The sequence below is a fragment of the Anas platyrhynchos genome, chromosome 4 (genome assembly GCF_047663525.1).
Source record: "Anas platyrhynchos isolate ZD024472 breed Pekin duck chromosome 4, IASCAAS_PekinDuck_T2T, whole genome shotgun sequence".
Taxonomy (NCBI): Eukaryota; Metazoa; Chordata; class Aves; order Anseriformes; family Anatidae; genus Anas; species Anas platyrhynchos.
In genome coordinates, this window is record NC_092590.1 from 38,038,297 (window position 1) to 38,058,997 (window position 20,701).

Genomic DNA, 20,701 nt, shown 5'->3' on the forward strand with positions numbered 1-20,701 from the left:
CTCTCCCTGGGTGGGATGGGGTAGAGAATCTGAAAGATACAAGAGCCAGAACTCAGGGGTGGAGGAAAAGACAGCTTATTAGGTACAGCAAAAGCTGCACATGGAAGAAAAAACTCTGGGCAGCCTGGGCCAGCTGTCCCAGCTACGTCCCCTCCCAGCTCCCGGTGCCCCCTCGCTGGCCAGGCAGCACGAGAGGCAGCAAAGTGCTTGGCTGAACAGCTGAAACAGCCGTGGGTTATCACCCCTGTTCTCATCAAAAATCCAAAACACAGCATTGTGTGAGCCTGTACAAAGAAAACTAACTCAATCCCAGCCGAAACCATGACACAAGGTAATAAAAACGAGGTGTCCTAATACTGTGAATCCTGGTCCTGGAGATTCCCAGACGTTTCTTGAAATATAACTGCTGAAGTTAGGGCAATCTTCCCTAATTTATCTCATCAACAATTTTCCTGTGAGCATTTCTTTGAAGTGATTTGACTTCTACCTTCTTTCATACTTGTTGTAATTTTTGTTCCGTAATCTGATAATTACGGTTTCCGTATGTGCAGTATCACTACAGCATATGGGTTTGCAGCACTAATTCTGGTTTGGAGTTCTGTAATTTACTCATTGCTCTGCTGATTAAAGTGAAATTACGTCCCTCTTAACATGCCAATTCAGTCTCTTTGGGGTAGGTTGCCTAATAGTGGCCATTTCTCAGATAATTTGTGGTGGTCCCCATGGTGTTCTTGCAGTCATGCTTTTGCTTTCACTGACCACGTGTGTCACTCAGTGCCATGCCTTGAAGACCTTTACTTTTTCCTTGCGCTGCGTAGTCTGCATCTGCTCTGCTGCCTTCATATTTCTCCACTCCAGGTCCATATGAACTGGACCTGTGAATCCTCTCACACTTGCCAGTTTCATGAATGGCAGGTGTCCATTTCATTAGGTAGAGTTCAAGCTTTCAGCGTTTGTGTTGGGTGGCTCAGTATTTAAATCAACAAACATGTTTGTCTTTTCCAGTTTGCAGAGATAAGTAGTTTGTGCAGTTAATATTTACATTTTTATTGATATCGTGGTCAAATTCTAATCGCCACTCTACGTCAAAAAGCAGATGGTCACAACAGCGAAATAGCGTAGTTTAGGATCGATCAGATTTGTCTGTCAAACCGATCTCTCGAAGTGGAAACAGAACTTCTCCGTATTTGAAAACAAGCAGACGAGTGGGCGAGTGCGAGAAGCTGGCACTTCTTCAAGGAGTGCTTTTGCACACAGCTGTGGCTTTGCCAGAGATTGCTTGATATTGGGCTGCATCAGCGGCCCAGCACTATTTTGGTGCTTTTTGCTGATGCTGGCAGGATTGGGAAGTATGTTTTTGAGGCTCCCGGTTGAAGCACGATGGGGTGGTCCCAAAGCATGCAGGAGACCTGTAACTCCACCAGTCCCTGCCAGTGACAAACAGTTTGGGAAGCAGATCTCCCTCCAGTCATGGAAGTCAGGAGAGAGAAGTGCTGACAGGTTTTGACTCTTGAATCATGTGGAGAAGAGGCAATCTGATGAGCAGTTACTTGGTAAATGTTGGCGGGATTCCCAGCCCGGTCCTGTTCTAAAGGAAGTCAGTAAGAGTTTGCCCCTAACTCCTGAGTTACCTTTTCCAGCTTTGCAATTTCCATGTGGTTTCTTACCCACATTTAGCATTTCTGTCTTAAATAGGAACGAGATGTTTGTAGCTGAACATTTGTAAGTAATTCTGTAATAACAAACTGGTATGTTCACGGTGGAGAAAGAAGAAACCTAAATGCGGTGTTGCAAGTCTGCTCCAGCCCTTCAAGGACTCCTCACTGGAGATCCTTGGTTGCGTTGCAAAGGGAAAAAACCCATGGCATGCAGATCCTCTGCCGCAAACCTGAAAGTCAGCTAAAGTTTCTTGACAGGCGTGGAGGTTGGCTCCCACTTCAGACGAACGTGGTCTGGTGTCCCATGAACCCTCTGAGATCTGGGGAGAGCTTTTATTTGTTTTGAACTCGTATGAAAGTTGATGGGTTGGGCTGGCTGCCCCGGCAGTTCTCAAGCTTGTTCAAACTCACAGGCTCAAAAGTGGATGTGAATTCAAGTCCTGCCCCGAAGGCCTTGAATGGCAACTTGGCTTAGAAATGAAATTGCCAGGCTTCACAGTTATGCTTCTAAGCCAATTCACTAGTGTTTAAAAGGAGGCTTGACTGAGTTCATGATAAGACACTGATGCTGGCTTTTTCAGCATTAACCTTACAGCCTCAAAATGCAGTGGGCTTGGTACTGCAGCAACTGAGGGAATTACTGAGAAGAGGAAAATTAGAACTGTGTCAGCAGTTAGAGGTCTGCTTTCTAGGTACTGAAAGAAACTGTATGGGAAAAAAAAAAAAACAACGTGTGGCTTTTGGGATGGAGATGCTGCAGAGGAAACTTTTCCCTTTTTTATACAGACTGCCTGAAGTTTTGAGAGCCAGAGGAGGTACAGGTAGATGAGCAACAGGAGGGGGAGCTCTCCCTGCGCTACCCAAGGGGGAGGGAAGTTCTGGGCTTGGTAGCAAGCCTGTAAGTGAAAAAGAAAAGAGCTTCGTGGCTGCTGCTCCCTGTCAGTGATCGGTTGGTGGCTGCCCTTATGTAGGCAAGACCAACAGGGTACGTGCATGTCTGGAAAAAGAAAGGCGATCCAAGCTGTGTTCCTGCCCTCCCTGCCTTCAGTACCTTTTTCAAGGTGTTTCGTAGTTGTGCTGCTGCCTAAGAAAGCTGCATCTCGGCCCTGCCCTGATGTAGTTGCTCTTGTAGTTGCAGGGCATCTTTACAAGCAATTTGCCAGCATCCTGCTCCTCAAGCACTGTGAGTATTTCGTGAGGTGTCAGCCATAGAGAGGAGGGATAGATAGCAAAAAAGTATGTGCAACATTACTTTTATGGTTAGTGCAACAACAGGTACAGGTGAGAAGGAAGAGCTCATTTCCAGTGCAAGTAGAATGAACAGGATCTGTAAGAAGGGTGGCTTTTTACTGTTCTTTAAAGGACTGGTTGCAACTAGGAAACATTACCAACATTAAGCAATAGAGGTCCACGTCCAGGAACAGAGAAATTTGGAGGTTTAGTAAGTTGGAAGTTTCTCTAAAGCAGAAACCCACTTCTTCTGGTAGCCATGTACAATTAAGCTCTCAAGCTGTAGTTTTTTGTTGACTGAGTGAACAAAAAACGTGGATGAGTGGACAGGTCTCATCTGGCTGCACCCAGCTGTGACGACACGCCTCGAGTTACTTTGCAGCATTCACAAGATGAAATGGGAATACCTGCAGTTCTCCTGCAACCTGCAGGAGTGCTGCCTTGACTGGTTAGCACGTCTGCTGTATTTCAGGGTAGGTGGTGTTGGCCTGCTATTGTGAACACTGCTGCATCTGTGATCTTACCTTGGAAAGTATCAGAATAATTTTAGATAAGTGCTTTGGGCTTGGTTGGCTTTTATTTGCTTTGAATAGGAAAGATGCTAACCCACTTCTGTGCAAAATAGTAATCTGAGGAAATGGGTTGTTTTAGTGTGGGGTCTTAAAATGTTGGTGAAAAAATTCCAATGGGTTTTGAGTAAAAGGAACTTACTCTGATGCCCTATTCCTTGTATCGTATGCAACATTCAGAGTGCGTGTTGGTATCTCTACACTTATGCAAGTGGCTAGGTTTTTCCTTCTTAAATTTACTGGATCAAAGCAGTAACATAAATCTGAAATTTTACTCATCAACTTCTCTCCAAGCTTTGCAATTTGCCGGAATTAAATATGGAATCTGGGAATAATACCTGATCATAGGTACAGTACGTATCATGCAGGCTCATTGCCAGGATGTCAGTGGAGGGTTCTATTAAATCCTTTTGTTTTGCTGTGCAATGATTACAAAGATTCTTTTGTAGCTAGGGACACTGAGTCTGAAAGAAGAAATGTGAGAGGTATCTGGCAAGAGACGATAACATGAATTTAATCCTAGCATTGCTGTTGTTCTTGACTATGTTCTGACTGGCCAACAAGATCTGCAAAAAAAAAAAAAAAAGTCTTGGTCATGTCTATTATTTGAATACTATCAGGAAGAAGAGCAATCCGGGGTCACAGCACTGTAAACACTGCCAGTGAGATCTGAGGAGAGATGAGATGTGTTGCAGTTACCCAAAAGAGAAAATGTAGCTAACTGCATGGAGACCAACACATTTTTTTTCCTTTATAATTTCAGCTAAACGAACTTCAGTTTAGGGTAGTCTTTAAAACTTTAATGAGGAGTGGTGAGTGAATGGAAAGCAAGTAGTGTCTATGTAAGAAGAAAAAATAAAACCCAAAGATTAGTTTGGTGTGTATGATATTCCTCTCCTAGGTAGGTGGAGAGATGAGACCCTTAGTTTGCATTCATGCATTACTCATTTCAGCTGTTCAGAAATGAACTGTGCATTATTGGTACAAATTGTCTTATATTTTAGATAGGGGTCACTGCAAGATTGGGCTGAGATTTAAAGTCACTGGAAGAAACTCCTTTGAGTAGCTATACACCTGATCTGCTTTTGAAGGCATGCATGCCTGTTCTCAGTACTGAGACTCAAGTATCCAATAACTTCTGGGCCTGTTAAGTCCCTGCTTTGTACACAGAGTTCATAATACTTTGTGGGACATGCAGACTGTACTGATAATAAAATAATTATCAGTAAATATGAGTGGTGCCCTGGTGGTATTTAGTACATGTGGTATACTTGTATTGTTGCAGTTTTAACTGTTTTAGTAATGTTGGCTGAAAGATGATAGGCTTCCTTAATTTGGTCTTCAAAGAAACCCTTGTTCATTGCCAAAAAACTTTTTCCTGGTCACTCAGTCCAGGCTGAGGCCAAGTCCATTCACTTCAGGGGGATGTTAGGTGGCCATCCAGAAGGGTCATGCAGAGGCCAGACGTACTGCATGTTAAGAAGTTACTTTGCACAGATTTGGGAGTAATACTGTTTTTCTTGGTTCCACGCAGATGGTACCAGACAGGAAGAGGTGGAAGGTGAGCTCAGTGAAGAGGAACGCTGGTTTGGAAATTCTTCAGAGACTCCTTCAGAAGCATCCTATGGAGAAGTCCAGGAGAACTTTAAGTTGTCTCTTGAGGACAGAATCCAGGAGCAGTCCACTTCCCCAGATACTTCTTTGGGAAGTGCAACTCCTAGCAGCAACGCAGCGGAGTTAGGGACCGTTGAAAATGAGGCACTAAGAGACACGATACAGAGCAAAGAGCACCTCTCTCCTGATGTGTCATCTCTGTGTGAGGAAGAACCTCCAGGTCCAAATAAGCCACTGAGCAGTAACCTGAGGCGGCTGTTGGAGGCTGGCTCCCTCAAGCTGGATGCTGCCGTAACCGTCAATGGCAGAGTTGAGTCCCCTGTAAATCTTGGCTCAAATGTCTCCTTCTCTCCACCTGCTCATCACGCCCAGCAGCTAAGTGTTCTTGCCAGAAAGCTAGCTGAGAAGCAGGAACAAAGTGACGAGTACAATGCAGGTAGTCACTTCATATGGAATCAAGGGAAGTGGTTGCCAAACTCCTCCACCACCTGTGGTTTGTCCCCCGATTCAGCTATCCTGAAGCTGAAAGCTGCAGCCAATGCTGTTCTGCAGGACAAATCTCTTTCAAGGACTGAAGATACGATAAGATTTGAATCCTTTTCCTCACCCTTTAGTTCTCAGTCAGCCAGCTCCACATTAGCAGCTTTATCAAAGAAAGTGAGTGAAAGAAGCATGACTCCTGGGCAGGAGCACCCGCCTCCAGCTAGTTCTTTCCTTTCTCTGGCTTCCATGACCTCTTCAGCTGCCCTACTCAAGGAGGTTGCTGCGAGGGCTGCAGGCACCCTGTTGGCAGAGAAGAAGAAATCACTGGTTGCTGAGGATCCCCTGCAGCTTTCAGAGATGAAGCAAGAGAAAGCAACTCCACCACAGTCTTTGGAATTATTGTTACTGCCAGTCCCTAAGGGAAGAGCATCCAAACCCACTAGTACAGGTATGGATACAGTTGGAGCAACTGAGTAGAGTGCGTGTGTTTTGCTGTGCACTTATATAACATCTCTTCAATGGGTCTGGAGTTGTTTTGATTCCACCTATTATGAGAATAAGAACTAGGTACTCTGGGGAAACAGTAGAAAAGCTTTTTAAAATACCAGTTGAGGACCACACTGTCACAAATGTTTCCATTTTTGAAAGATTTAAGTGTACAGTTCAGTATTTTTTTTTTTTTTTGTATTTCATACAATGACATGTCCCCCCCTCACCAAGTTCAAAATAAGTCCACAAAAATATTTAATGGAGAAGATCAAAGAATCCCTGTTAGGGAGCTCACGGTATCAGTGAGCATATACAAAACTAGTGCTTTTGAAATACTGGACAAGGGAGAATTCTCCCTCCTGCTGTCTCTATCACAAATGGACTTTTGTATAATCGCTTACTACCCTGTCCTAATTTACCAGAGTATATTATTATGTTGCCACTTTTCATTAAATTTTTTTGCAGCAGCATGAACAAATCTCACATGTTTGGTCTTTTACAATCCTTTGTCATTTAAAAAAAAAAAAGTGAACTGCATTTCTCCAATTTAGCTCAACAAGAACCATTTTACACTACAGCCTTCCCTCCACCAGTTCCAGCTGTTGGCATTCAAGGAATCAAGCTTATAGGGAATAAGAAGAAATAGTCTTGGTAACAAAAGCGTTGAAGAACCAGTGGGCCAGGCATGAAAACTGAAACGATCCATCTTCAAAATATGGGAAAACAAGATTCTTTCATCTCTTTTATAAAAGGTTCACGTCACTGATTCATATTTCTGGTAGAAAATCCAGGCTTCAAACGTTGGTACCCCTGTTCTCCCTGCAGGGGCATCCTGCAGGGTGCTGTGAGCTACACGTGTTCTGCAAGCGCTGTGCCCGTGCGTTTTGCCAAGGCAGCTGAGGTGGCAAGCTAGGCTTGGCACGGGTCTGACCTGAGCTTCCCATTGGTTTAGATTAAGGCCTTTCCAGAGTAATAGAAGCTAAACCCAAAAAAGACCCTTTTGTGTTGGGCTAGGAACACCCACACTGGCTACACCAGTGCGGCTGTGGGCATTAATTTAATTAACTTTCTGATGAAGATTGGCCTTCACACAGGAAGGGCAGCAATGGATAGGAAAGGGGTAAGGTTGAAATTTATTTGCACTTATTAGTTTGTTTCTTGCTGGAGGAAAAGCCCTTCACATCAGAAGTTTTTACGAGGGAGAAATAAATGATTGGAGTAAAATCGAGGTTTTGTGTTTGACTAACAGACTGTGGGATTTGTCCGTGCAGCTTGTTCTGGGGGAATGCTGTGGGGTGTGCGTGTGTGCTGGTAGTACCAGCGCTCTGCAAACTAGCTCTGATGCAGCAAATTCCTAGCAACTCTTCTCTTTGCTGAGGGCCCAAGCGGTCTGTGCTGCTGAAGGATAACAATAGGGGCTGACTGCCTCAGGTCCTTGGTAACCAAGGCACAACTATTCATTTTTTGTAATATATGGGGCTAGCATCCCAAGGGGAAGGGTGTTTCCTTTCAGTTTATATGCACTGGGTCAATGCCAGTTGGCATCCGAGCAAACTTTATAGTGTCATGTTCATAACAGAAGTTCCTCTAAGTCGGTTTTCTGATACGCAATTAAGTTTTTCCTTTTAAATAATTAACTAACTGAAAACAAAAAGCAAGCGGTTGGTTTGCGTGTGTGGATGTTGGTTGTGGGAAGCCCAGCTCCTTGGTTCCTTTGGCTGTGGAGGAACGCAGCCTGCAAAAAAGTCATTAAGCAATGACCTTTGGTTGGAGACTTGATTTCTGTAGCGCTGAGCTGCGTAGCAGAGCATCTGTATTTGCCATGAAAATAAACATCACAAGCTCCCAGATCCTTTTACACCTACATTATGCCACTAGAAGCAAAGAAAAGATTTTTCTTTAACTAGTAAAGATTAATAACGTTGTATCTGTTATTGTGTGTCTGATTGCTTCTGGGAACACAGGGGTTTCGGCTTGTTCCCGGAGAGTTAGACGTCTTTTCCCAGTAGGCACAGACTGAGAGGTGTTTTGTTCCCCTCTCATACCTGGAACACTGAAGGCATTGTTGGGTTTTCTTTGTTGCTATGAATCTGTTTTACTTACCCACCAGCAACATCTAGCTTTGGTTATAAGATCAATACGCTGCGAGATTAATTAGATGTTGACAAGCAAGGAGCAGCAAAGGTGGAGGCTCGTACGCACGCTGCTCCTTTGCCCACCTTGTTGAGCATTTTGGTCAGAGTTATGCAGGCAGCAAGCACGCTGGAGCTGTGGCTTATTACAACATCATCACCTCTAATACCACAAGTTGGGCTGGGTGAACTTCAGCCTGGCTTGCACAGGTTGTGCTGAAGTGGCACAGAGAAGGCTAACTTTTAATGACATTATTAGTTTTGCCAACTTAATTAAATGCTCATGGGTTTGGGGTCAAACTTAAAGGAAGTCTGTAATCTCTGCTAAAATTCTGATGGTATTTCTGAAAGACTGTGGGTGGCAGCACCCCTCCCTCCCCCCCTTTTTTATACTGACCAAATACTTGCTTGGTAATAACTTTTTGCCTGCAGTTCTTGCAATTCTGTTCCTGAAATTTTGGGGGGAAACACTGCCTGATTCTGTCCTCAGTATAATCACTTCTTCCAATTAATTGACAGCGTGTGGCATAAAATACACATCAATATAAAAGAAAAGCTGAACCCCCCCCTTTTTTTCTTATGTCAAGATTTGTGTAGTGTAGTAAAGTACTAATGTGGTTGAGCTTTGGAGGGGGTTGATGTAAATCCCGCGTACCATTAATTGGCGTTGTTACTGATGAAGTCCCAGGCATTCGGTCCAGTTCTTTGCGTATTTTGCAAAGTGCTAAATTGCTATTGATTGGTCTTGTTTGCAGATTTATTTTTAATGATGTGGAAAATGGGTAATAGAAAGGTTGTTACATGTTTCTTTTGTGGATCTTTTGTGATAACCAGAGGCTGGGGAAAAGATATAATAGAAGGAAAAGAAACGGTAGGTAGAAAGTGCTACCAATATATTTTTCTGTGGATTGTCTTTCTGCTGCCTTTTGTGTAAGTAAAGATAATAAAAAAGTGAAACACAAGTAACTATAGCATTGAATTTGGCTTCCTGCATAGAAAGTCAGAGGGGAACAATTTGATAATACGGTGAGTGTGATAGAAAATTTCACAAGTAGACATTCTGAACTTGCAGAAGTGCCTGCTTTGGCAGCGTGTCCTTTTCTGTGCTTACATAATGAGTAAGTGATCAGTGGAATTGCAGTGTCTGTGTTTCCTACCTAATAGCAAGACTTATTTTTTTTTTTAGGATAGGATAAATCTTTCTGGTGGTTTTTATCACTTAGTTCCTCATGGAGGGAATTTGGTGTTTGCTCTATCCTTATCAGTAGGAAATAACTGATAATAATGAGATGAAATATTTTGAGAGGAGTTCCAAATAGCAGGGTAGGCATCACTGAGCTCTGGATATTTGAAAACAGTCTGTCTTTTATATTGAGGAAAAAGGGCTTCCAATTCTGTCATAATGCTAGACCTTTACAATAAGCAGAGGAAATTGTGGTGAGAGAATGAATGGATGGATGGTTGTGTATAGTCCGCAGCAAGGAATTTCTCTTTCCATCAACCTTGAGATGGTTCCATGCCCAGTAGTGTAACCATACTTGCTTGACAAATGCCACCAAATCCTTTTCTTAGTGTAGGTGAATTGGGCAGTAAAGCAGAGTGAAAACATTTGTGAAGGCAGTGGATTTAATGCCCTGGTAACTAGAGGAGTACAAGGAAGCCCATGGCTCTAGGACCCCTGATGGCTGAAGTTGCGGCAGCATCTGCTCGAGCCGTAGCTAAACAAGTTCAGCAGCAGGGGTTATGAAATCATTCGCTTCTGGAGTTAAATATATCTGATATGCAATACTGGCGTGCTTGGCAGTTAAGCTGTGAATTCTCCTGTTTTCTATCCTCCATATCCACCTGGCGATCGATCAGATATGGGAATGGATCATTTTGGAACACAGTTGAGCATATTTTCCATACGCTACTAACACTGGCCTTTGATAGGAAATGAGGCTGCAAAGTGATGATTATGAGAGACATCCATCTCAGTTCAGTTAAATTATAAGGAGCATTAGGACCAGGTGAGACAGAGTAGCATCCCCTACTGATTAGCCAAAGGATGTTTGGGGCATTAACCTTTATAAATTATGGTGACCTTTCTTAGAGGGAGAATAACTAGATTAACGGGAAAAGAGACATGCACGGGGAGGAACTGAAATTTCTGGTACATATTGTTGTTTAACTGATGTGTCTCTTTGCAGATGAAATACTAGCATTGAAAAATGGTATCTTGAGTATGTTTACAAGGGGAAAGTGTTCGACAAGTGGCTGTAAAGGATCCTCTCTTTTTGTTCCCCCTTCTGCTAAGCCTCAGAAGAAGAAGGAGGAAAACCTTTCCAGTGTCCGATCTGTGGTTTGGTTATCAAGAGGAAGAGTTACTGGAAACGGCACATGGTGATTCATACAGGTTTGAAAAGTCATCAGTGTCCACTCTGTCCATTTCGCTGTGCCCGCAAGGACAATCTCAAATCACACATGAAGGTAAGGGAAGTGTTTACTAACATTCAAAACACTTGAAGTGTCAATCAAAAAATGATAGCACAACAAACCTATTTCAGTGGCATCTGCAAGAAGAAAATGTCATTGTTTGTACTACTAATTATGTGTTTATTTAAGTAAAGGCACCATAAAGAGGTAAAGAAATAAAATATTTTCCTTGCCTTGCCATTTTATGTCATGTGGAAGCCGCCCTGGGTTACATGCACAAGGTGCAGCACAAGCTGTCTGTGATGGTTTGAGTTTGGGACCTGGAACCACCAGATGCAGGGGTGGTAGCTGGGATGCGACACCATGCAAACATAGCAGTGCTGCTTTCTGGCTGCGAGCTAGGATCTGCCTGGCGTTGCATTGCACTAAGAGAGTACACCAACTTGGCCTGCTACTCTGCGGTTTGAACTTCTTTCATGCTGTGATTTTTAACTGCAGGTGCTTCAGAAGTGAAGTATCCAAAGCAGAGTGAATAACAGGTTATTCTGTAATGTTTTGGTTTTGAATGTTTTTGCCAAGTTCAAAAAATGTTTTTAACTCAGCCTATGCTTTAGATTCAGACTGAGGGTGACCATTTGAAGGAAGCAACATTCATGTTGATATGGAGAAATACAAAAATGTAAAGAAACCGAAGTTTCTTTAGCTGAATTTAGCTGAAGTACTGCATGGCTGCAAGATACGAAGTGTCTGGTCTTGTATAATGTAGGGCATACTTGGTGAAGTAAAAATTGGTACCTGACCAATCCATGGGTGAAGACGCTGAAGGGTAGAGAGTTACCTTGGTTAATGTACTCAGGCTGTGATAATAACAGTGAACCATAATAATGGTTAATATTTTGTTTATTGGGGCAAATGCGTGTAAGAGTGCCAGAGTGGTATTGAGGGGCACAGGAAAGTTGGTTCAGCTTTTATATAAGCTATTGCAACATCTGAGATCACTAAACAGGAGTCTCACTTTGTTTAGACTTGAGTAACCATTCACTTAAGTATGAATTCAGATGATTCCATTGATCACAACAGCAGATCTTGTTGAATTTCAGGTCCTTGCTAGGTCTGAAAACATTCCCCCAAAGTCAGAGGCTCACCCCTTACCTCTCCTAGTGAGAATCAGTGCACTGTTCCCAGACATCCTTAGTGTATTGTGCTGATCCTTGTCAAGTACAAATAGGTTTGGTATTTGCAACTACTTCTTTCGGGACTTGGTGTTTGATGTTGACTGGAGGGCTCAGATGACCCTCCAAAGTAGAAGACGTGAAGGAAGAGGAACTAAACATAATAGGAAAGTTTTTTTTATTTTATTTTCAGTTGTTGACAACCTGCACAGAGGCATGAACCACCTAAAAGGTTCCTGTTCCTTGGTGGAGACCTGTTGTTGTGCCCTGCTTTGTGAAAGACATCTCTATTATTCCCTGCAGAAATTCTTGATCTCTGCTTTTTGTGCCTTTTTGGAATTATTTTTTACAGGTTGAAGGCCTGTTTTCCTTCCTTTTTTCACATGGTAATTTCCATAGGAGCTCATAGATAGGATGTTGGAGAAAATCAGGGACTTTTTCACTGTCTCTGAGTGCTGTCACGTTGATGGCTATCTGAAACCCTTGTGTGCTCCTAACATAAACCCCTTCGTTAACTAAGTCCATGTTGTCTTAAGATTGTTTTATAAAACTAGTTGCCCAGTATTTGGTCTTTTATTTTTATTATAATCTTCCGGATAGGTGCATCAAATCACAAGTGTGAGAGTCGGCAAGATAATGTTTTACCTTAATTTCAGTGGCTTTCATATACTTGTCTTAATTGAGCAGGCCATTCATAGAAACACTGCCTATGAGGGCAGAGCAGAGCTGCCTCTCCACTCTTCTCTTCCTCCCCATGAGCTTACTGTAGCGGCTGGTCAGGACTGCAAAATTATGGTGCCAGGCTGGTGTTTGTTCTTATAAGTCAATTTTTACTCTAGGATGCTATCACAAGCTAAGCTGGCTTTCTTTATGCTGCTCTTTAATTTTCAGGTTTTATGGTCCATTGATCAGGATGGCAGGCAAAACCTGTTGAGGTGTTTTGTCCTGCTGTGGTCTTCAAAATCTGATAGCATTGTCCATGTTTCCTCCAAGGCAGCATAGCTCTGGGCTGGAGCACCTCCTCTTTTTTCTAGGTTCTTGTGGGCATTTTCCATTGAAGCTGTTAGTTTAGAGTTTTGATTTCCATTAGTGGTTTGTGTGAGTATCAACTTGGGGCTTCCTTATTGTGTGTATCTTTAAGGTAATGATTAACTATCTAAATAATAAGTTATTTTATGGTAAACTCAAACCGATTGGCCAAGAATACATTGCCAATATTTTTGGTGTCTTGTCCCCTGCTAGAGAATATCTTAATAAAGAGAGCTGGAGCGATTCCAGCCCTGACCGTATTCAGATCTACATGTGCTACCCACCGTGTCGATGAAAGCTTTCTTTCAGTAAGGGCACTTTGCCAGGACCAACTCACAACTGGAGGCGAGGAAGTGAAAGGCAAGAAGGGAAGCAAAAGAAAAGTTTCCACGCAGGCACAAAATGAACAAGGGAGACAGAGTAGCTTGCCTTTTAAGGCACATTGTGTTATCTATAATTGTTATATGGCATTCAGATTCCACAGTGATAGGCACCTTAGAAAAGTCCTAAAATAGACGCAGTACAGAATTTTATTAGTCTATTTTGGAGACAAATTATAGTTCTTGCATAACCACAAGTTTTGGTCCTTCTTCACAAGAATCTGAGGGTAGCATCTGAGGACTTGATTCTGGTACCATAGTGTGGTTTCCAGGGGCCCAGAGAATGCTGAAAGTGAAGCTGAGGAAAATGAATGAGTAACAGAGAGGTGTCCTGTCCAGGCAGGCAGCAAGGGCTGTGCTTGAGACCTCCTCTCCGTATATCTAAACACATACTCAGTTTGAACATGTTATTTTCTTCTTGAGTGAAAGGATATCTTATGTACTGCTTCTGAAGCTGCAGAAAGCAACAGAAAGGGGTGGTGTAATTCAGCAAGATGTTTTCAGGCTTTTCTGTTTTTCCTGGTAGGGAAGTAGGGATTAAATTTACCTCAGAGCAATACCACAAGCATCAGTCAGATTTTGGCCAATTGATATCTTTGGATCATGCACATATCTTCCTCAGCAATTGGTGGAAGGACAGGCTGTGAGATCATACGGATATGTTCCAAGAAAGCAACAGGATATTAGCCTGAGTACTTGGAAGGGGGAATGAGGAAGAGGAGCATATGGCCAAAAATAATATCTATAAATGTTCCTTGTGCTGCTATATAGACATAATGCAGAAACGGTTGAGCCAGCTCTTCTAGCAGTGGAAAAGAAGTTTAGTGTTGTGAACTTATGCTGAAGCATGATGGTAAGACTGAAAATGAAGAAATTGACAATTAGGCTTAACAGAAGAGGCAGATGCAATGGCAGGCAGGTCACATGGTGCTCAGCTGCTGCATCTTCGTGCCACTGTCGCCTGTGAAGAAGGACCATGTAGTGAGATCTTAGATTAATACTTCCATGTCATATTCAGCGGGTTCTAATCAGCCTGTGGATCAGAGGGAGGCTGTTCATTACACGATAGCAGGGGTAAGAAATGGCTTTGAAGAATGTATCTAGGTGCTTGCAATAGTGATTTGCCTCTTACTCTTTATCCCTCAGCAAAGTTCAGAAAACCACATAAGCATTTATGGTCCGTTTTGGTGGAAGTACAGAACAGGTTACTTCAAAGCATCTTCAGCATGCTCGGGGAGGAGGTTGGCTGTATTTTATGAGAGTTTTTTGTTTAGTTTTGTTTAATCTAACCTTAAAGAGCCAGGGGAGGCTCCTGTGATTCCATTACCTCACCTCAGCTGACGGGCGGTACTACAAACTTGCACTTCTTTTCAACAAGTGAAATCTGTGCCTCGAGTCTCAGATACGTACAAGTGACTTCAAATACCTACCCTTTAATCTCATCACTCTTTGTATATGGTACAAGAATATGACAGGAAAAACATGTATACCTTAAATCTGGAAACAAAGTTTTTGAACAGGTAGTCCAGTCCTGCAGAGAGGCTGTTCTTCTCCTTCGCTTTTTAAGCAAAGCAAGGAACCAGTTTCAAAAAGAAAACGCTATATAAATAGTGTATGTGTCCTGAGGCGAAGGATCATACCAAAACCAGCACCGTGGCACTAAACTTCTGAAAGTACAAGATTTTAAAAATGAAGGAGTTTATCAGAAAGCATGAAAGGAAATGGTAGAGAGCACATGATAAATGCAAAATAAAGATCTCTCAAGTGTGTCTGGATGCAGTCTCAGTAGGCTTTTTACTACAAGATTAAAAAAAAGCAGGGGGGAATAGGTGAGGAGGCAAGTATGTATAAATGTCAGGTTGTCGTAATTGTTGATTGTAGTAGTTCGTAAACAGATGCTCCTCATGTTAATCCACATCAAACAAAAGTTGGTGAGAAAAAAAAAACCTACAGTGGGCAAAGAAAAACTTGATAATTATGTCAATGAGATAACCTGATAATTATGTCAATGAGAGTAAGTCAGAGTGAGTAGCCAGAAGCAAACAAAATTCAGACACATGCACCCTTTATGTGCTAATTTTGCTTAGGGATGAATGTCCTCTTTATTCTCCCCTTTATTTTGAGCGTGGAAAAAAAAAAGAAGCAAAACAAACAAACAAAAACTCACAAACAACAAAACCAATAAAACCTGCAGAGTCCCGCAAAAGAAAGGGGAAAGTTTGGCATTCCTTTCCCGTGCCTCTTAACAAAAGGGAGAATCTATGCAAGCAGCGTTACCCCAACTTTAAGGAAGTGGACGAGAGAAGATCTACCTCATTGGTTCTACAAAATTGCAGGAGTAGGCTGTGTCGTTGTTTCTCTCATCCCTGCTCCCCCTTGTTCAGTGTTAGGTGGGGTTACACCACTTAAACTGGCTGGTAAATCTGCCAGGATGTTGCTTTTAAGTATGAAAAGATGATTTAACAAACTGCTTATGATACCAGGAATGGCAGTATGTCGACAAAAAATGTAACGAAATATAGGATGATGTGATATGATAGGGACACGTGGCTTCTGTAAAAGAAAATCATGTGTTCTTCCACTAAGATGTTTTGAGCATGTCAAGAAAATCATGGACTTGAGAATCAGTTGAAATTTATTTGGCCTTTAAGAAAGCCTTTGGCAAAGCTGCTCACTGAGAAGCTGCCAAATAAATTAGGTGATGTGATGTACTATAGCAAATTAGAAATTCACCAAGAGATGATAAAACAAAGGGTAGGAAGAAATTAGCAATGTTAAACATGACAAAAGGCTAACAGAGGGGTGTTCCATTGCGAAGAGTGGTGTGTAGTTTAGAAAATACGATGCACACAAAATAACGTTTGTGGGTAAGAGGATTGTAGACGATACAACCTCGTGTACACAAATCAAGATTAGAAAAGGCAAAACTTGAAAGAGAATAAAAAGAGGCTAGCTGACAGATAAATGCAAGGCCAAACGAAGTTACTGTTGACAAATACAAGGTAGTGCACCTTGGAAACAGCAGCCTTAAACTAATCATGCACCTGACTGTCTTTAATATAATGAACTGTAACTACTCAGGGAAAATATCTGGGTATCATTGTAGACAGTTCAATGAAAACCTTTTCTTTGCATGTGCAGTAGTGGTTAAAAAGTACGTTAGATATTCAAATGTGTGCAGAATAGAACAAAAATAACACTGAAAATATTACAATGCTATTACAAACATATGCTGTGCTGCCACTTCTGATATTCGTTTCTGATGCATACTGTGCATCAAAAAGATGCATTGGGATTAGAAGGGGTTTGAAAAGCTGGCAATGGAAATGAGTAGTGGGATGGCAAGAACTCCTTTGAAGAAAGAAATTGCAAAGAATGGAACCGCTTGGTTTAGGTGTGATCAAAATAATGCACGTGGTAGAAAAGAAAATTGAACTGACTCTTTTTTGTCTTTCTTGTTATGTGCCAATGAGGAGGCAGCAAGAGAAAATGAAAGAAAGAAACAAAAAGAACCAATAGATATATTGTACCCAAGTCCTCCAACTGTGTCTAAAGTTTGTGGGAAGCATGTAGCTCGGCTGAAACTTACTGTGTACTTCATACGAAGAGCACACAGCAAAAATTGTAGAACTACAAAACACCATTTGAGACTGGGAAGACTGTAATATTAAAAAACAAACAAACAAACAAAAGAAGTATGCTTTGCACTGTCAAGGAGAATATCCACAGTTAAATGAAAGAAACTCAGAAGGAGAAGTCCTTCAATGTTTTTGACATAAGTCAGAACATGGTTTTATGGGATTTTGGAAGAGCCTTTCTTTATGTGCTCTGGTTTGTTGCAGCATAATTCAGAGAGATCCAAATCTGTCAGCAGCCAGGTTCAGATTGGGACTCTGGAGAAAACTTTCCAGCTGCCCTCTCATCTCCTCTTGCCTGTGGTTCTTGCTGTCACCAGGGAATAGGAGCCGGGTCAGGCTCTGTGTTTGTCCTTGCCAGAGGTTATCCGCCCCCCATTGCAGTAGCGCCGCCACCAGCAGCAGCCTAACTGAGTCTGAAGAGGACGCCCGATGGTTTGGGTAGCACTAGCACACTGTAAGAGCCATTCCCTGGGTTTTAATTCTGTCATTCCTTGGCTGCACGTTGTAAAAAGGCTTTAATTGAGGAGAAATCCATTGATGACACTGCTATTGTCTTTGGACTGGAGAGAAATCCAAGTCAGATGAATCAGTCCCCCATTCTCCAAAGGTACCGCAGGGGTGGCGTGCCGTGCTCCTGGGAGGAGAGGGTGGGCTCCCACACAGACTTTGCCACCCGTCTGCAGCAGTGACAGCCTTCAGAAGGCATCGCAGGGATGGCTGCGGTACGGGGCCTCTGGAAGAAGTGGCTGAATATGTAGGCAGGGAAATGTTGATTGGTGGGGATCCTGGAGACAAACTCTGGCACACAGGATCTCAGTGGGTGTAAGAGAGAAAGTTGCCATGGTGAGAGTGCCTGCTGCCATTAGTACCTCTCGGTGCTCTTCGTGGAGGAAATAGCTTGCATACTGCTGCGCGCCCAGACCAGCCAGTTTCCAGCCGTGGAGATAGACGACCTGGTTGGCATTTCCGCTGTAACCTATTAATACTTAGAATTTATTGTGCTTCTCTTCTTCTGCAAGGTTATTGCTTTAAAATTGTCTTAGGCTAGCATTAGCTTTAATTTTTTGTTGTTGTCAGTTGCAATTTTAAGATTCCAGAATTTGTCTGTAAATGTCAGGCTTATACAATGCCGAGAATGTCATTCTGGGAAGCGGCTGGCCAAGAGAAATTCTCTTTTGCTATCTGTTTATTTAGCACCTAATCTCCAGAGCCCTTGAAGAACCATTGAATAAAAAGTTAGGCAGCGCTGGTGGAAATGTGTTTTCACTGCATGCAAAAAGGGCTGCAAGAGGGAGGTCTACCAGCATCATGTTTTAGTAGACCTGAGTTCAGGTGCGATGCACGTCGAGCTGGGGATGCTGGATAGGAGCTTGTGACTGAATTCCTTCGCGGCTTTTGGGCTCCCAGGCTTCAGCAGCAAGCCGTGATTTCCTGGCGCAGGTGGCTGCTTCTGAGCCAAGCCCAGGGAGCTGGGGATAGGGTGCCTCTCAGTAGGGGGGGGGAATGACGCCTGCTTTGCCAAGAGTTCATCGAACCCCTCCGTGTTTCAGGTGAAATATTTTACGTTCAACAAATTGCCTTTTTCCAACAAAAATCTGGCTCAGTGCAGTGTTTCCAGCCAACTCAAGTCACAAGTGAAAACGAATGTGTGGAGCTCAATCTGGTGCCAATTTGTCTTAATCACGTGGTCATCAATTAGTAAGGAGCAAACGTATGTATTTGCTCGTCTTTCTGGAGGGAGTAGCCCCGAGTGTTACTGTCAAGATATAAAATTTATTTGTGAAGCTATGGAGACAAAACTTTTTAATACACCTGTGATTATTATGCTGAGCTCAATTATTCCTTTCCTTTCGTGAGTACTGTGTTAATCAAGAAATTGTATAACGTGTGTGCATAGTTTATATTAATGAGTGTGTCTGTTCAGGTAGATAATATGTAAACCACTGCCGATGGACGGATGGATAGAGTGCCTTTCAAAACATAATCAGGGTTAGGCCTGGGGATGCTAGATGTTATATTGTCCTGTTGGAGCACGCAGTCTCTGTAAGAAAGAGTGTGCAGTCCAAATATGAGGACAGTAGGATTAACTGCAATCATTGACTGACAGAATTAGCTGTCAAACACCATCTCTCCTGTTTGTAGTTTATGATAACAGAGCTGTTTATTTTCTGGGAGAATTAATTTGCAAGGAACTGCTTCAATAGCACATTGGTATTGCCAGGTGTTGTGTCTTTACCCTAATAGTTCGTAAATTGATGATGGACGCCGCTATGCAGGTTGATGTTTTGCTGGGCTGCTCTGAACACTTATTTATGAGGTTGCACAGAATGATCCTGCTTAGCAGGACATATAATAAATAGGTTCTTGTGGAGTTCCTTTGTTTAGTTTTGTTTTTAATCAAGGAAGCTGCTAGTTATAGCTTGGAAACCTTTTTTTTGCACACTGACAGGTCATCAGGATCAGGTCAGAAGGACTGTTTCACCCAAAGCAGACTTCATCACTTCCATGCCACAGAGCAGATGTTTCTGATTTATTTTTTTCAGTTGAGTCTGATGTTTATGTTGACTTATGTGTGAAAGAATCCTACTGTTCATAGTACCTGACCTCCTTCCAAGTGCTCCGAATGCAGAGTTCATTCATTAGTTAAATTTTCTTTTTTTTTTTTTTAAAGCGGTGTCAGACGCGTTGAGCTGAGATTTCTGTAATGCTAGTAAACTGCTCTGCTTAATACATGCTTTTATCTTTCACCTCTTGAACCAGGTTCATCAGCACCAAGACAGGGGTGAGACCTTTCAATGCCAGCTATGCCCTTTTACTTCCTCCCGCCACTTCAGCCTGAAACTCCATATGCGTTGCCATCAGCATTTCCTCAGGACAGAATCCAAAGTGAAGGAGGAAATACCAGAAACTGAGGTGAAGGGGTCACCACAGCTAAATAGTGACTCCTGCTCGGGACCACAGAGGGAAGGAGTTGGACCTGACCTTATGGGATCAGCATCTGTATCTAAAACGCCTGATGTGGCTGGGCAGGCTAGTGGAGGAGTTCCACCTTTACTAGTGAAAGAAGAGCCCAAAGATGACAATGGCATCTCAGCTGCACCTTTTGCTCTTAGCACTGTTGACAGAGCCCCCAACAACACAAAGCTGAAAGAATCCTCTGACTTTGTGGCCAGTACAGCATCAGCACTATTCAGCCAAGACATCTCTGTCAAGATGGCATCAGATTTTCTTATGAAGCTGTCAGGTAATTGAGCAGCAAGCACCAGCAGCGGCAGCTGCTCCTTTGATGGGCTAAGAAACCTTTGCCTTGGGTCTGCTAAGTCATTGAATTGCAGGGAGAAAAACATTGCAACTTCTTAACTTGTAATTTCTAGTTTCTTTGGATAGGAAAAGAGGTGCATGATAGAGGGAAGAGGGAAAGCAGTGAGAGAAAAGAAAAAGAGAGGGGTTTTGCTGTTTAATTATTAAAATCTGGGATTGGGAATGAGAACTTGTTTTCCAGGCTTTGATATTTGCTGACAATTACCTTGGCAAATCTCATTTGGTATGTTTTTTCAGGCCTGCTAAATATCTGTAGTTCTAGTTTAAATTCACTGAGGGTCACGAGCACCCAGCATGTTAGAAAATTCAGCTCTTAACTTCTCTGCCTTTAACCATCTGTTAAATAGCACCAATAAGTGACTGGTGACCTTCCTTTCAGAGTAGCATATGATGTCTAACTAGTCAATGCTTGTGAAGTATGAATGTTACTGCATTTCTTGATTATTAACATGAAATTGGTCGTCCTAGAGATTCGTGAACATTTTTAAAAAATATTCTAATTGAAATCCATATCTAATGCAGAACGTGTTTACTGTGGTTTCTTTTTCATTGTCAGATTATTGCTGTGAGA

At 42.5% G+C, this 20,701-nt stretch overlaps 1 protein-coding gene across 15 annotated transcripts in view; it reads left to right on the forward strand.

The window, feature by feature from the left end:
• The window catches only part of ZNF827 (zinc finger protein 827), a 163,867-nt gene that overhangs the window by 80,303 nt on the left and 62,863 nt on the right, over nucleotides 1-20,701 (forward strand). For 14 of the 15 annotated variants that reach the window (XR_011809081.1, XR_011809080.1, XM_072037410.1 and 11 more), the window contains 3 exons: nucleotides 4,992-6,002; nucleotides 10,472-10,644; nucleotides 19,570-20,053. Coding sequence is in view for 13 of the 15 variants with exons in the window: in XM_072037410.1 (XP_071893511.1) it covers nucleotides 4,992-6,002; nucleotides 10,472-10,644; nucleotides 19,570-20,053 (1,668 nt within the window). In the remaining 2 variants the exon portion in view is untranslated. The remainder of the gene's footprint in view (nucleotides 1-4,991; nucleotides 6,003-10,471; nucleotides 10,645-19,569; nucleotides 20,054-20,701) is intronic. The other variant, XM_027456689.3, reaches the window with a different exon arrangement.